General features: G+C 38.3%; 1 protein-coding gene across 1 annotated transcript in view; it reads left to right on the plus strand.

The window, feature by feature from the left end:
• ANO4 (anoctamin 4) overlaps positions 1-13,657 on the plus strand; it is a 411,426-nt gene that overhangs the window by 333,109 nt on the left and 64,660 nt on the right. The window contains 1 exon segment of the mRNA XM_017887290.1: positions 2,483-2,543. Within this exon segment, the coding sequence (XP_017742779.1) occupies positions 2,483-2,543 (61 nt within the window).

Consider the following 13,657-nt stretch of genomic DNA (forward strand, 5'->3'; position numbering starts at 1 on the left):
CCTTGTCTCCTTAAGCGAATTTTTGTGCTTATTTTAAACTCCTGGTCTGCTGCTACACTATGTCTGTGGGAATCTTCTTTGCAGGGGAGGGGTTGTTGTCTTCCCCATATATTTCATTATTTTGGCCTATGGGTACTTGTCCTCTGGAGGCGTCAGCCACTTTGAGTAAGGGTCAGAGGCCAAGGTCAAGTTTGTCAGTCCTGGTGAGTTACAGAGAGGACAGCGTGCCCCAGGCATGACTGTGTGCTACCACTCTGTCAGGGGACTTTTCTGGTTAGTTTCATTTTAAAACCTGCTTAGAACAAAGCAGAATTGGGTGTTGGCACTTCACTTGATTGTAATCTGCCAACCCTGGGGTTTAAGAGGAGGTAGACTATGGAGTGAATGCCCTGGGGCAACTATCCAGGTAGCACCTGCTTTTCACCCATGTCTAACCGAGCAGGACTTTTAGCATTCCCTGATATTGCTCCAGGAACACCAGCACCTGTGGTGTGGCCTGCTTAGCTGGTTTCTGAGGGAGGGAAAACTAATTGTCCAATGGCCATTTAAGGGAGAGAGGCTAGAGTAGAGCTTATATATTTCTCTAACCTGTGCTCTCACTCTACCCGGTATCTACAACCTACCTCTCCCCACACACCACCACCATCACACACACTTACCAGTTCAAGATAACCTCCCATCTCCCCTGAGGTTTCTCAGGGTCTTTGTTTTTTGTTTTTGTGTTTTGTTAGTCCCTGGAATCTACTATCTTGCTTCCGCAGGACTGATTTTGGCAGAAGGTGCCATCAGCTTAAGCTAACTGACCATCTCATTAGGAACCAGAAGCCCCTATAAACTTACCCCTCCTCATTCATATATTGTCAAATTGATAACTGCAGCAGAAAGCTGTCTGTCTCCAAATGTTTGTGTATCAGCCCCAGGGCAGTACTCTGATTGGTTCTATTTTGAGCCATGTGTCCCCTTGGAACCAGCAGGAGTTACCTGGAGAAAGGAGAATGGAAGACAGATGATCCGGGCAGCCAAAAACAATGGTAACTGCAGTCCATTCCAGAATGGACACTGATGGTGCAAGCTACACTTTCTAGCAACTCACAGTAAATACTCTGATAGAGGCCGGCGCGGTGGCTCATGCCTGTAATCCCAACACTTTGGGAGGCCGAGGCAGGTGGATCACCTGAGGTCAGGAGTTCGAGACCAGCATGGCCAACATGGTGAAACCCCGTCTCTACAAAAATACAAAAATTAGCCGGGCCTGATGGTGGGTGCCTCTAATTGCAGCTACTTGGGAGGCTAAGACAGGAAAATTGCTTGAACCCAGGAGGCGGAGGTTGCAGTGAGCCGAGATCGCGCCATCGCACTCCAGCCTGGGTGACAGAGTGAGAATCCATCTCAAAAACAAACAAACAAGCAAACAAACGACAACAACAACAAACTCTGATAGAGAGCTCAGTCCAGTCAAATACCACTAGAACCTTCAAGCTTGGTTTGATACTGAGTGCCCAATACACAGCTTAACATTCCCTCTGGCATATGAAATAGACAAGCTTCAGACGTTTGTCTCACAGCACGTATTTGAGTGCTGCCCATCTCTCCTCTATTCAAAGAAAGAGAAACTTTTGGAATAATCTGAAATACTTCACATTCTGATATAACATGAAAAACCTGTTTATATTTGATGCATTCTCGAAGGGACAATAAAGTATACTTTATACGTAGCTATAAAGTACCCCCAAAAAAGGTTATGCTTTATGAACCTATCAGTCATCATTTCAATTTGTCATGGACATTGGTATGATTTATACTGGAGGCAGAAATGAGCTTGGCAGTTTTGCAGTAAAAATGGATATTTTTTTGCTTTCTGCTGTGGTGTTTGCAATAGAATATATTATTCTAGCAATAAAGTGTTGCTAGCTGTCTTTGTGTTATGTGCAGAAGGTGAATATAGTGATTACCCAAGGCTTTAATAAGGGTAGAGTTGGATTTAGTTAATGGTTCTGCTCTTTTTTATAAGGTTGAAATCCAGAGGGCAGCCCAGAAAATGTTTGCTCAAAACTACATAAACAAAATAGCCATGTTTTCAAAGTGAATAAATGAGGCATTAAAAACAGTGCTTGTGAAAACCTTTAAAGCAGCGCTAACAATACCTTCCTGGTCCTAAATATAACTAAGTCCATACACATATGTATGTGTATAAGAGTTTTGTAGTACACAAAAGGGATTCTTAGTAGCACTATTGGGGCTGCTGATAAATGTTCAACTAGATGATAACCACATAAAGAGAACAAATTGTCTCCTCTATGAACTACCTCACAATTAGAGGAAGCCTTTTCTTATTTATGGTTCAAAAGGAATATTCCCCCCACCCAAAACAAAGCCTGTAAAACTCATCATATCATCACAGCTATTTTACAGAACTTGAAAACTTTGAATTGGAATATTGTGTATGAGAAATTAGCTCAACACTGATTCTTACTATTCGCAGGTAACCCACCTTTTTGACAACGGAGCCACTGTCTTCTTTGCTGTTTTCATGGCAGTCTGGGGTAAGTGTTCTAAAACCATAAAACTTGAGTTTTCCTCATGTGCCCTATGATATTTTCCCTTAGAAGTTTCACTTTAGGCCGGGCGCGGTGGCTCAAGCCTGTAATCCCAGCACTTTGGGAGGCCGAGACGGGCGGATCACGAGGTCAGGAGATCCAGACCATCCTGGCTAATACGGTGAAACCCTGTCTCTACTAAAAAATACAAAAAACTAGCCGGGCGAGGTGGCGGGCGCCTGTAGTCCCAGCTACTTGGGAGGCTGAGGCAGGAGAATGGCGTAAAACCCGGGGGGCGGAGCTTGCAGTGAGCTGAGATCCGGCCACTGCACTCCAGCCTGGGCGACACAGTGAGACTCCGTCTCCAAAAAAAAAAAAAAAAAAGAAGTTTCACTTTAGATGTGAAAGAAAGAAGCCTGAGTAAATGAAGTTGGCTTTCCTATTAGCAGAAAGTTGGTAAATAATTTATTGGGTTTATTTTAAATGATATTGTAGAAAAGAGACATGTCTGATTTCTCTTAAACCTTCAACAATGTCGTTAGCACTCTGTTATTAGAGTAAAATTTACTTTCTGTTGGACACAGAAATAAAGCTTATGGTACAACTTTAGTTTAGGTCAAGAATAACTAAAACACCATCTCAGTATATATAGGACTTTCTGTTGTAAGTGGCTAACGTGTGAGTACCCACCTTTAGCTTACTTCTAGCTCTGTACAAAATTACCCCTAAAAACAAGGCCTATTTGCAGGACTGAATTGAGTTTTTTGATATCATTTCAAACTAACAGCCCCATCACACAACGTGTGATGGAAACAATCAAATATTTGGAAGCAACAGGACTTGATTGAAATCTCAACTCCCTTTACACACTAGGCTGTGTGATTTTTGGCAAGTTATTTAACCTACCTCTTTGTAAAATGGGTTAACAAATATATAATAGTCAAATAATTATAAAGCTTCAATTTAATGATATAGAAAAACATCTCACAAATTCATGGAAAGCAGTTAATGGCAGTTACCTTTGGAAAGGAAGATTCATGGGAGAGTAAGTGAACAACGATGAGAGATGAACTTTATGCTATGTATTTTAGTCTGGTTTGAACTTTTTACAATTACACTTTTCTCCTATAACTTTAATTGCCAAAGTCTGAATTTTGATGTAACAAAATTCTACTAACTTTAGACTTAGGCTCAACTTGTTCATTATGTCTGCTATGAATATTGGAATCTTCCCCATCTTTCAGCCCCCAGCTAAAATGTCATCTGCTCCAGCCAACAGATGTCTTTGTCCTTTGAATTTCCATGGCATTTTGTTCTTAGGGCACTTAACATTATTTTCGCACATAACTTATCTTGCCAAGTAGATTTGTGGTCCTTGAGGACCATTATGATCATCAGAGACCTCATATGGTTTTTTGGGTTTTTTTGTTTGTTTTTTTTTTTTTTTGAGATAGATGGAATCAATGAGTTTCTGTTGAATGGATGGGTGGGTCGATGGATAGATGGGTGGGTGGATGGATGGATGGATGGATGGATGGATGGATGGAAAGAAGGAAAAAGAGAAGAAAAAAGAGAAAGAAATTACCAAAAGTATTTATTTATGATACAGTGAATGTATTTAAGAGATCTTTTTTGGTAAGTGGAAACATAAAACCTTGTTCACTTGAGGTAGCTTGTTCTTGATATATTGTGTCTTTTGTATCTAGAGACTGTCAAAGGAAAATTGTCCCACCCATCACAGCTCTGTTGAAGGGACATGTTTTGAACCCCATGACTCCAGTCCCTCTCAGCCAGTAAGCATTTGAACCAAGATCAGTCAAAGCACAGGTTGGTGAGTGGCCTGGGAAAAGACCTGAGGTTCTGCCCAGACAAGGACTGGTAGGGCCACCCAGATTCTTATTATGAAGAATGTGGACTAGGAAATGTAAAGGGAAATAGGGAGTTAGCAGCAGGAATTGACACTGAAAAATACAGAGGGCAGGAGGGAGGGAGAAAAAGAAAGATTAAAATTGACCATTGGGTAGAAGTAGGGACCAGGAGGAATTAGGAGGCTGAAGTTATGAGAATCAGAACCTAGAAACAGGTAGAAACAAAGAACTAGGGGAAAAATTAGAGGGCGACAAAGCCAACTGGGAGAAAATGCAAGACAATCCCCCAGAGAGAAGCAAAGAGAGAATATAGCCAAGTCATGTTATTAGTGGAGTGTCAGGATGAAGACCCAGACTCTCTTGTGGCTGAGGCCTCTCTCAAGCTTCGGGCTTCTGTATCCTGTCTCTGAATAGGCCATGTCTTTTTTCCTGTAGGATTCCTGCCTCCCTTGGTGGACCTTGTGAAAAGCTTTCACTGTTCATGCTACCCTTAATGCATCTCTGTCCCTTGCAAACAAACTAACCCTAAGAGAATTTTGATTACAGGACTGAGGTCTCAGATAAAGAATGTGTATCTAGTTTTACTAGAATCTATTAGTATCATAAACCATGATTAGGATAAGCCATATAATGCTTAAGCTTTGCCATGGTCACAAATGAGGGGACTTTGGAAACGTATTCATTTCCTAAATCAGTATTGTAAATACTAAATGTATTCTGTAAACCTAAATGTATCCAGTATTCTGCAAACCTAAATACTAAATGTATATTGTAAACCTAAATGTATTCATTTCCTAAACCTTTTCAGGTCATAGCACACATAAAAGTGAAAATATTTACGAAGCATGCTTCTGTACATGGAGGAACTTCCTCATGGCCATGGATAGGGCTGTCCCAAACACACTAGCCTTAGAAGCCACAAGAGTTGAAAGGGTTATTATTATTATTCCTGGCATAGTCATTTGGAAGCTCTGCCTTGGGCTGCTAATTTACTGTGTAAAGAGTGGTATCCTGGTGGTATTCTGGAAGAATTAAAACACAAGACTTCATTACCCACTTCAATATTTCACCAATTTCAAATATACTTTGAATTAAATAATGGTTTCTTCTCACAGTTTACCTCCTGAGACTACATAGAAGTAAATTTTGGTATGATGACATTTGTTCATAAGGCAGAGGTTATTACTCTCCCCCAGTACCTCCGTTATAAAATGGATTGCATGCCTCTTTGCAAGTTGAGTTTTATGTTGTGGATGACAAATAGGTTTTGTTTTATCCCCTTGCCAACCTCAGCTGGTTGGTGCTGGCTGCCTGGAACATGGAGTTGAGAAGTTTCTGAGATTGAAAGTGGGTGGATTGGAGATTTAACAGCTCTTGTGCTTTGGAGTATACTTTGTAAGACTCTGATGGATGTTCTATAATAAACTTTGGGCACAAGGGAACATTTTAGGGCCATTCCAGGCAAGACATGCCTGGAATAATTCGCCCTCTAAATTGCTTTGTCTTAGATGACAACTTATTGCTTAAATCCCCTATTATTCCCAGAAATGTACTAGTTTGAGAAAAAGAATGAGTTGCCCCAAGTGTTTCTTTGTAGATAGAGATAATGCCTTTTGCAGAAAGCTGAAAGAGTCAACAGTATTAACAGTTCTATTAATAGCATTCATTTTTGAGGGATTACTATGTACTAAATGCAGTCCTAAGCATTTCCCATGTATCATCTTGTTTAATCTCTCCAGCAAACTTTTAAAAAGGTACTGTTCTTATCCTCATATGACAGATAAGGATACTGCCGCTGTTGCTACAAAGTGGCAAAGCCAGGAGTTAAACTGGGCAGTCTGAGCTCCTCTGCTCTACTGCTAGAATCAGGTATTGTTTGTTACCTTTTCCTTCTGTTTTGGAGACCTGAACCATTTTAAGGACTGCTATGCCTGTCCTGAGCCCCATTTATCCTGCTTTGAGACAGTGATGTTCTATAAAAACGTGTCAGTTCTAATGGAGCTCAGTTTAATGGTCTCAGGATCATCTCTTATGATTGACAAGTTACAGCATTAAAGAAAACAAATGCACTCTATTTTCAGGAAATTGCTAGATATGGAGCTGATGAGAACAGATGTAAGTGGTTTACAAGACTTCTGAAGGGCTGGGGTTGATGTGTTCATTTTGTTGCCTTTGCTTTGTGTGTTCACCGGAAAAAAATAATAAGGCTCCATCTGGAACCAGTTTGTAGAAACTGGGAGGGCCTTGGTGTTGGGTTAGGAATCCTGACAGAACTCTACTACCTTTGTTCAGGTCACATCGGTGTGAATGCAGGGCTCCCTGGGGATCCCTGAGGTGTGCTGTGAGCCTGGGTCTGGGCTGGAATTACAGTGTGGCCCATTCCTCAATGCTCATTTTTGTTCAGAAAGGTCCAAGGGGCAGAATAATTATGGACTAAATAGCTCCTCTCCCAAGGGAAAAGAAATGAGTCATTGGGCAACTAGATGTTGGCAGAGACCTGTCGGGGAAGCAGATTATTTCCCTCTGTTCTGTTTCTGGTTTGGTTTGGGTTTTTTTCTCTTTCTCCCTTGTTTTTCATTTTCTACTTTTAGGATTGCCGAAAGTTAAGTTATCCCCAGTAAACACACAAAGCAAGATCCTCAGAGCTCTTTAATCGAAATGACAAGATTGTAATTATTTAGTGTGATCCTGTTAGTAATTGGTGAATGAAGTAGGTCTCATTTAAAAAAATACATTTTGTAAGAATCAGCCTTTTGTTTCTAGATATTTATGCTAACTTTATATTTCATAGTCTTATCTACATGTTCAACAAAAAAACTGGTAATTGTATGTTGAAAAAGGTACACATTTACTAGAGGCCTACCATGTTTGTATGCACATGCACATAGGATACCTCATCAATTTCTCATCACCCATTAGAAAGAAATTACTAACTTCATTTTATAGATGAGGATACTGAGGCTCAGAGAGGTTATGCAATTTGCCCAGGATTCCAGTAGCTGATAAGGTGTGGAGCCTGAACTTTAAACCAGATCTGGTCTGTTTCACTCCAGAGCCATTCCAAAGTGTGTCCACCATGTTGTGCATCTTCTGTGAGGTATGTCAATTAAGATGTCATTAACTCATACACAAAAATGAGTAAGATGAGATTTCTGCTTTCAAAAATCTCAGTATGTTAAAGGAGAGTTGATAGTTATAATACAGGGCAAGTCCAATTTATAATAGGCCAATAAGGGTTTATGTAGTCAACTTCCTGAGGCAAAAGGAAAAGCAGAAAAGGTTCACCCAAGAAGAGGTATGAGGTATTGGAAAGAAGTCTTAGCTTTGCCAGGCAAAGTAGTGGGGTTGGAAGGAGGTGTAGATAACATTCTTAGGTGACAAGAGTGTTTGTAAAGCTCTGAAAAGGAAGAATTGGCTGTTCATAGTGATAGGGAAGTTGAGTGTGTATTAGTTTCCTAGGGCTGCTGTAACACAGTACTACAAACTGGGTAGCTTGAAACAATAGAAGTTTATTGCATAACAGTTCTGGAGGCTTGAAGTCCAAAATCAGGGTGTCAGTGGGATTCTGAGGGCCGTGAGGGAAGGATGTGTTCCATGCCACTCTCCTGGATTCTGGTGATGGTTGATGGTTCTTGGCCTTCCTTGGTTTGTAGATGCATCACTCCTATCTCTGCCTCTGTCTTCACCTGGCATTTGCCCTGTGTCTCTGTGTCTTCACGTGGCTATCTTCTTCTCAAGACACTAGTCATATTGGATTAAGGGCCCAGCCTACTCCAGTTATGACCCCATCTTAACTAATTACATGTGCACTGACCCTATTTCCAAATAAGGTCACATTGTGAGGTAGTGGGACCTTTTTTGAGGGGACACAATTCAACCCATAGCAGAGTACCCGTTGAAAGCTGAGAGCTGCTTATCACAGGCCACTTGTGCCACAACAGAACATGGCTTCATGCTGTAAGCAACAGAAAGCCAACTGGAGTTATAATATGGGAAGGGACATAATCAGTCGTATTTGGGAAGTAACTCTGGCAACAGTGTAGGGAGAGGTGAAAGTGGAGGCCAACGGGTGGCAGGCAGGCCCCTTAGAAGGCATTCCAGTGCTCAGTCAAAATATTATGCAGAATTTGACTTCAGAAAAGGTCCAGTTTCCAGGATAAAAACCACATGTGTAATAACTAGCTTTAGTTATTTATAATATGCAAAATTTGTGAACAATGTAAATGTCCAACAATAGAACAGTTTGGTAAATTATAATCAGCTATTATAAATTGCTCTCTCAAAGCATGTGATAATACAAAGCTTGTATTTAAAAATTGTTTTAAGTATACAAGTAAAACATGATTTTGAATATTAAATATAAATGAAAACTGAAAGAAATGATGTCATAATATTAATGGTGGTTTGCTTTATGTGGTGGGATTGTGGGAAGATTTTTTTCAATTTTAAGTATAATTTATGTGCAATAAAATCCAACAACTTTAAGTAAACAATTCAACAAGGTAGGTCAAATGTATATAGTCACGTAAGCATCACCATAATGATGATATATAACAGAATATTTTTATCCTCTCGAAACTTTCCTCATGCCTCTGCAGTCAGTCCCTTGGCAACCTGAAACCTGCTTTCTACCACTGTAGTTTCACCTGTTCTAGAATTTCATGCAAATTAAGTTATTCAGTATGCAGCATTTTGTGTCTGGCTACTTTTCACTTCAGTTAATGCTGCTGAGATTCATTTATGCTGTTGCATGTGTCAGTAGCTGGTTTCTTTTTAGTACAGAGTAGTATTCCAGTGCCTGAATATGTCATATTTTGTTCGTCTACTTACCCAGTTAATGAATATTTGTGTTTGATGTGGTTTTTAACTATTACAAATAAAACTGGAAACTATTGGCTCTTCTAGTTTTTTTTTTTCTTTACATTTTCATAAAAGCCTTTGTATCTGTTCATCTAGGATGAATAATTAAAAATGGCATTGCTGGATCATGTGATAAGTGAATGCCTAACTTTGTAAGAAATTGTTTCCCAAAGTGGCCATATCATTTTGTAGTCAATATCAGCATGATTTGAGAATTCCAGGTGTTCTGCATTCTCACAAGCACTTGGAATTGTCACTCTTTATAATTTTAGTCATTTTAGTGGGTATATAGTATTATCCCGTTGCAGTTTTAATTTGCATTTCCCTAATGAGTAGCGATGTTGAACATCTTTTCATTAGCTTATTTGCAATCTGTGTATCTTACTTGGTGAAGTGTTCAGTCAGATCATTTGCCCATTTGTTATTGGATTGTTTGTCCTCTTTTTAAGTTAAAATAATACTTTTATATATTCTGGATAGAAATGCTTTATCATACATGTTGCAAATATTTTCCCTATTTGAGGCTTGCATTTTATTTTTTAATGGTGCCTTTTGAATACCAAGTTTTTTCTTTTTATATACTTTAATTTAAATTTTTTTCTGTCCATGTTTTTTATGTTTTATTTATGAAATCTTTGCCAAACTCAAAGTTTCTAAGATTTTCATCTATATTGTCTTCTAAAAAACTTATAGTTTTAGCTCATGCATTTAGGTTTATGACTTATTTCAAGTTGGTTTTGTATATGGCATAATGTAAGGGACAGATTTATTTATTTCCATGTAGACATCCAGTTTTCCTAGTACCATTTGTCAAAAATATCATTCTTTTCCTTTTTGAATTTTCTTGGTACTTTCTGGTTGAAATCAATGGGCCATATATGTACGGGTCTGTTTTCATAATTTTATTATGTTTGATGTGTATGTATACACATGGCAATAATACACCATCTTGATTATTATGGCATAATAATAAGTCTTGAAATCGTATTTGTCTTTTCAAAAATTGTTTTGCTGTTTTAGGTTCTTTGCATTTCCAAATAAATTGTTGAATCAGCACTTAAATTTCTTCAAAAACAGTGTTGATATTTTGATTGGGATTAAATTGAATCAATGTCAGTTTGGAAAGATTGTCATTTAGCTTTTTGTTTATTTACATATTCTGTAATTTCTCTAAGTAATGTCTCATTATTTTCAATGTACAAGGCTTCCAGATATTTTGTTAAATTTATGCCTATATATTGGATTTTTTGAGTTTTTTACAAATAGTATTTTTCTGTAATTTCAATTGTCAGTTATTCATTGCTACTACGTAGAAATACAATTGACTTTTGTATATTGACCATATGTCTTGTGATGTACTAAACTAAGTTGTTAGTGCTACTAGCTTTTTTATAGATTCCTTAATATTTTCAACATAGATGATTATGAAATTTATAAAATAATTAAGTTTTCTTTCTAATCTATATGAGTTTTATTTCTTTTTCTTGCCTCATACTGGTTAGGACCTCCAGAATAATGTTGGATACAAGTTACGTGCTAGACATCCTTGCCTTATTCCCAGTCTTAGGGGAAAGTGTTTAGTCTTTCACCATTGAGTATGATAGAAACTACAGGCTTTCATGTATGTCTGTTATCAAGTTGAAGAACATTCCTTCTATTATTAGAAATTGAGGGTTTTTAAAATCATGAATGGGTATAGAATTTTGCCAAAAGCTTTTCCTATGTTAACTAAGACAATCCTGTTTCTTTCTTTCTTCTGGTATACATGTGCAGAATATGCAGGTGTTACATAGGTATACATGTGCCATGGTGGTTTGCTGCAGCCATCAACCTGTCATCTACATTAGGTATTTCTGCTAATGCTATGCCTCCCCTATCCCCCTACCCCCGCGACAGGCCACAATGTGTGATGTTCCCCTCCCTGTGTCTTTGTGTTCTCATTGTTCAACTCCCACTTATGAGTGAGAACATGCAGTGTTTGGTTTTCTCTTCCTGTGTTAGTTTGTTGAGAATGATGGTTTCCAGCTTCATTCATGTCCCTACAAAGGACATGAACTCATTCTTTTTTATGGCTGTATAGTATTCCATGGTGTATATGTGCCACATTTTCTTTACCAGTCTATCATTGATGGGCATTTGGGTTGGTTCCAAGTCTTTGCTATTGTGAATAGTGCTGCAATAAACATACGTGTGCATGTGTCTTTATAGTAGAATGATTTATAATCCTTTGAGTATATACTTAGTAATGGGATTGCTGGGTCAAATGGTATTTCTGGTTCTAGATCCTTGAGGAGTCACCACATTGTTTTACACAATGGTTGAACTAATTTACACTCCCACCCAAAAGTGTAAATTAGTGTAAAAGCATTCCTATTTCTCCACATCCTCTCCAGCATCTGTTGTTTCCTGACTTTTTAATGATTGCCATTCTAACTGGTGTGAGATGGTATTTCACTGTGGTTTTGATTTGCATTTCTCTAATGACCAGTGATGATGAGCTTTTTTTCATTTGTTTGTTGGCTATGTAAATGTCTTCTTTTGAGAAGTGTCTGTTCATATCATTTGACCACTTTTTTATGGGATTGTTTTTTCCTGTAAAGTTGTTTAAGTTCCCTGTAGATTCTAGATTCTAGATACTAGTTCTTTGTCAGATGGATAGATTGCAAAAATTTTCTCCCATTCTGTAGGTTGTCTGTGCCTGTTCACTCTGATGATAGTTTCTTTTGCTGTGCAGAAGCTCTTTAGTTTAGTTAGATCCCATTTGTCAATTTTGGCTTTTGTTGCCATTGCTTTTGGTGTTTTAATCATGAAGTCTTTGCCCATGCCTATGTCCTGAATGGTATTGCCTAGGTTTTCTTCTTTAATTTTTATGGTTTTAGGTTTTACATTTAATTTTTTAACCAATTTTGAGTTAATTTTTGATTAAGGTGTAATGAAGGGGTCTAGTTTCAATTTTCTGCATATGGCTAGCCAGTTTTCCCAACACCGTTTATTAAATAGGGAATCCTTTCCCCATTGCTGTTTTTGTCAGGTTTATCAAAGATTAGATAGTTGAAGATGTGTGGTATTATTTCTGAGGGCTCTGTTCTGTTCCAATGGTCTATATCTCTGTTTTGGTACCAGTACCATGCTGTTTTAGTTACTGTAGCCTTGTAGTATTGTTTGAAGTCAGGTAGCATGATGCCTCCAGCTTTGTTCTTTTTGCTTAGGATTGTCTTCGCTATACGGGTTTTTTTTTTTTTTTTTTGGTTCCATATGAAATTTAAAGTAGTGTTTTCTAATTCTGTGAAAGAAGTCAGTGGTAGCTTGATGTGGATAGCATTGAATCTATAAATTACTTGGGGCACTATGGCCATTTTCACGATACTGATTCTTCCTATCCATAAGCATGGAATGTTTTTCCATTTGTGTCCTCTCTCATTTCCTTGAGCAGTGGTTTGTAGTTCTCCTTGAAGAGGCCCTTCACATCCCTTGTAAGTTGTATTTCTAGGTATTTTATTCTCTTTGTAGTAATTGTGAATGGGAATTCTTTCATGATTTGGCTGTCTGTTTGTCTGTTCTTGGTGTATAAGAATGCTTGTGATTTTTGCACATTGATTTTGTATCCTGAGACTTTGCTGAAGTTGCTTATCAGCTTAAGGAGATTTTGGGCTGAGATGATGGGGTTTTCTAAATATACAATCATGTCATCTGCAAATCGAGACAATTTGACTTCCTCTCTTCCTATTTGAATACCCTTTATTTATTTCTTTTGCCCTGACCAGAACTTTCAATACTCTGTTGAATAGGAGTGGTGAGAGAGGGCATTCTTATTTTGTTCTGGTTTGCAAAAGGAATGCTTCCAGCTTTTGCCCATTCAGTATGATACTGGCTGTGGGTTTGTCATAAATAGCTCTTATTATTTTGAGATACATTCCATCAATACCGAATTTATTGAGAGTTTTTAGCATGAAGAGCTGTTGAATTTTGTCAAAGGCCTTTTCTGCATCTATTGAGATAATCATGTGGTTTTTGTCTTTGGTTCTGTTTATATGCTGGATTACATTTATTAATTTGCGTGTGTTGAACCAGCCTTGCATCCCAGGGATGCAGCCCACTTGATCATGATGGATAAGCTTTTTGATGTGCTGCTGGATTTGGTTTGCCAGTATTTTATTGAGGATTTTTGCATCAATTTTAATCAGGGATATTGGTCTAAAATTATCTTTTTTTGTTGTGTCTCTGCCAGACTTTGGTATCAGGATGATGTTGGCCTCATAAAATGAGTTAGGGAGGATTCCCTCTTTTTCTATTGATTGGAATAGTTTCAGACAGAGTGGTACCAGCTCCTCCTTGTACATCTGGTAGAATTCGGCTGTGAATCCGTCTGGTCCTGGACTTTTTTTGGTTGGT

This window comes from Rhinopithecus bieti, unplaced genomic scaffold (assembly GCF_001698545.2).
Source record: "Rhinopithecus bieti isolate Rb0 unplaced genomic scaffold, ASM169854v2 scaffold_15133, whole genome shotgun sequence".
Taxonomy (NCBI): Eukaryota; Metazoa; Chordata; class Mammalia; order Primates; family Cercopithecidae; genus Rhinopithecus; species Rhinopithecus bieti.